The sequence below is a fragment of the Cyprinus carpio genome, unplaced genomic scaffold (genome assembly GCF_018340385.1).
Source record: "Cyprinus carpio isolate SPL01 unplaced genomic scaffold, ASM1834038v1 S000006706, whole genome shotgun sequence".
Taxonomy (NCBI): Eukaryota; Metazoa; Chordata; class Actinopteri; order Cypriniformes; family Cyprinidae; genus Cyprinus; species Cyprinus carpio.
The window spans coordinates 16,169-20,141 of record NW_024879315.1 but is presented as its reverse complement, the minus strand read 5'-3'; the positions used below and the strand labels follow the sequence as shown (position 1 = coordinate 20,141).

Sequence of the window (3,973 nt, the reverse complement as noted above, 5' to 3'; positions counted from 1 at the left end):
GGTTATTATTGCTAACATTTTAAAGTCAGATTTTGTTTGGCTGTTGTAATGGAGTTATAAAACAGGCGGGCAAACAAAAAAATATTGAAGTTTTCTGAATCACTGAGTTAAACTTTCATTGTTGATTATTCGCATTTCTTAGATGGTTCTTAACTATAGGATTGCGAATTTTAAATACAATCTGTGGAAGTTCTTAAGTTGTTTGTTCAAAAATCTTTCAAAGAGTGTTTCATTTAGACATGCAAACATCAAGAATCAGCCTGTGAACCTCAACAACGGTGACAATCAAAACAGCATGTTGCAGGAGACTTGTGTTGCAGTGCATTCTGGGTGCCACCTATCAAAATTCATCCATGGCTCCCATGATGCACTGCAACACAAGTATGTTTGCACGTCTAAATGAAAGACTCTTTTGAAAGATTTTTGAAAGACTCTTTTGAAAGCCCATTACAAAACGCCTCTTTTGTAATGGGCTTCATTGGTTTGGGATGCACAGCATCGCAGTATGGTAAGGTGGTAATATTTCCGTCACACGCTTGAGGAATTTGGCCAAAGACAACGCACTGGATAGCTGGCCAATCAGTGTGCACCTCACTTTTCATATTTCATATTTCGATGAGCTTTATAACAATCTACGCGTTTTTAGAAGGCAGAACATAGAGGAGAAACAATAATGTACAGTACATGGAAAATAATTTGTTTTTGAACCTTAAACCGCATAAACATATTTCATTACACCAAATACACAAAATGGTGTTCTTTTTAGCAACGTCATATGACCCCTTTAAAGTTGTTTTTAGCAACGTCATATGACCCCTTTAGCCTTGAAGACTCGAATGCAGCCGTTTGTGATTCTTAATTCGCGCCCACAAGTATACGTGTGTGAAGTGCAGATGCCGATGTGGGAGAAACGGGAAGATGCCGATGCAGGAGAAGTGTAAGTGCCACGGGTTATAATGCAAGTTCAAGCTTCATGTTTTTTTTTTTTTTTTGCTCTAATTTATTTTTGGTTTTGGGCTGGTATTGGTATATTTTGCATGCTAGTGATAGGAATCTATCCCTTGAAGTGATTGGTTATTGGATTGTGATATAGCAAACCAAGAGCTGTTTCAAATCGCATTTCTGGGACTGCCATTGGGAAACTACAGTTTTAAGGAGAAAATACTCAGCAATGGTGTTGATTAATGGATTGGCACATTGTTTGTCTAAAAGCATATTAAAAACACCACATAGACAAATAAACAACATAAGAAAACCTTGATTTTCACTACAGGGGGACTTTAACCCATGTACGAACGCAATAAAAATGTTTGGCTTGAGTCTTATAGTTCTACATGGAGGTAACAATATAATATCTTTGACAGTTTATAAAGCCACAGTGGTGGGGATGAACCAGACAATGCACTCTGACATCTATGACATGAAGGTGGAGAAGGTGGTGAAAGAAGGTACAGTTCATTATTTTCTCCATGTTTGTTTGCTGATCATAGGGGTGGCATGATATGACCAAAATCCACTGTAAAAAATTGTGCCGTTAAATAACATTAATTTACTGGCAGCAGGGGTGCCAATAAGGTACTGTTAATTTACAACTCTTAATTATTTTTTTTTACAGTGTTTTACCTTAATTCTACAATGGAAATTAACTCCACTCCCACTGCTTCAAACAGTTTGAGTTTAAAAACTAGCATTCATACAATGTTAGTACTATGCATTTGGTTAACTTATTTCATTTGGTTAACTTAGTCCACTGAGAAGGAATGTGTATTATTGTAAAACTGCAAACACTTAATGTGTAATCGTAAAGCAACTAAAAAATCAATTTTACTCAAATCGCTGCAGTTCATCATCAGCTATAACACACATATATGTGCTGAAGTACTTAATAAAGAGATCATCACTATCAGCAACTCCACAGTTACTGTCTTTAAATAAAGCAGCAGAACATCAGTGTTTGTGGCTCATCATCAAATGAAAGCACAAAGCTCTACTTCCAGCACAAGGTGTGAACCACAAATGCAATAAACTACAGAGCCTCTCGTGCAAACACACATTAATACAGTTGAGTGTCCAGTATTTATTCTCATTATCCGTGTATGACTTGCAACTTTTTTTCTACGAGTTTAACAAATAGTAGTTAGTCAAATAACTTTTTTTTCCATTTGGAAATATGGCCTTTTACGTTTTACAGTATATTGCTGTTTTTCCTGACCTTAACGGCAACAAACTGTAGAAAACAGTTATTTACTGGCAGCATGGGTGCCAGTAAATAAAACTGTTTTTCTACAGTTTGTTTCCCCTGTAAATTCAATTACAGTTTATTACTGTTAATTTATGTATTCATGCTGTTTTTTTCTTCATCTTAAATCTTTTTAACCCTTTAAAACCCCACAAACCAAAATCCTCTCAGTTTTAAATGAACACTATAATGGTGTGCACACTACAGAGTGTTTCGAGTAACAATGAATCAGTGAAGTTAATGAGATAAGTTTGTTGATTAATTGATGATTGAGGCATTAGTGTGATGGAACACCTGCTGTTAACAAACAGAATCACTGAAGGAAAAGAGAAACACAAGAACTACAACTGACTTCAGCCATTAGCCTAGATGAAATCAACTGAAATAAAAGAATACATCAAATCTCCCCAAGAATCTGATTAAACAACTCCTAAAACAGCTTCACCAGATTCACATTACTAACCAGAATGACTTTATTTCTGTCAGATGTCTACAGAAGATCTTATTGAGAATTACAGAGGTTTAGGTGTTTTTTTTTTTTGTTCTTTTTTTCACTACCATGATGGAGATCAGTGTTTACTTTAGTTGGGTTGTTGAACCGTGACTTTTTAACACTAAGGTTTTTCTTCTTTTTTTTTGCCTGTTGTAATAATGTGTCTTTGGAACTTGTTATAGCAAAAGAAGTCAGCATAAATAATAAAAAAAAAAAACCTGGTGTTGTTGTTTATAGATTACAATTCAGGGGCATAATTTATTTATGCTGCAATGCATGCTGGGAGTCATGGATGAGTTTTGTCCTGTGATGGTACCCAGCATGCATTGCATCCTTTTGATTGTTACCATTGTTGAGATTCATATGCTGATTGTTGATGTTTCTCTTTGAGTGTTACTGACATTGAAGTTCAAAATATTTTGAACCGAAACTGTTGTTAAGTCCTTATTTTCCAGCTGTCATATTAAAGTTCAATCTTATGAGGTGAGAGTAGTAATATGTGTAATACACCCATGTAACTTAACACCAAATGAGTTCAGCAATACTTTAAATTAGTCCAGTAGAGTATGGCTAATAGAAACAGCATATAACAATTGCTATAACAGATGTATCTTAAAGATGCAGACATAACAATTAAAGAAAACTTAAAGTTTAAAAGTCAAGGGTAAGGAGCACAACTAAAGCAAATACTGATCTCCACAGTGGTAATGTCAAATGAAACAATAAAACATCATCATCTAAATCTCTGTAACTCTCAATAAGATCTTTTGATCTCTGATCTGACAGAAATAAAGTCAGTCTGGTTATAATTGGTGAAGCTAGTAAAGCTGTTTGTTGAGTTTTATAAATCTTCAGCAGATTTTTAATCTAAGGCTGTGACTGAAGTCAGCTTAGTTCTTGTGTTTGTCTTGTTTCTCTTTTCTTCAGTGATTCTGCTTGTTAACAGCAGCTGTTCATCAGTGTCTGAATTCACTCATTAGTTTTCATTCTCTCTGTCAGGTGGACTGTATTAGTAAACTCATGTAGGGAATAGTGAATGAGGGTGTAGGGTGTGCTTTGACACACAGCCTCTGAATGTCAACTTTGAACGCTTTTAATTTATGAATTGTGCCGTTAATAACAGTAATTTACTGGCAGCAGGGGTCCAAGTAAAGTACTGTTAATTTACAGCTCTCAACCATTAATTTACAACTCATTAATTTTTTTTTTTTTTTTTTTTTTTTTTTTTTTTGAATTGTGAG

At 34.9% G+C, this 3,973-nt stretch overlaps 1 protein-coding gene across 1 annotated transcript in view; it reads left to right on the top strand.

Moving 5' to 3' along the window:
- LOC109051363 (complement C3) overlaps positions 1–3,973 on the top strand; it is a gene marked incomplete at its 5' end in the record, with an annotated part of 35,374 nt that overhangs the window by 19,627 nt on the left and 11,774 nt on the right. The window contains 1 exon segment of the mRNA XM_042755475.1: positions 1,365–1,448. Coding sequence (XP_042611409.1) covers positions 1,365–1,448 — 84 coding nt within the window.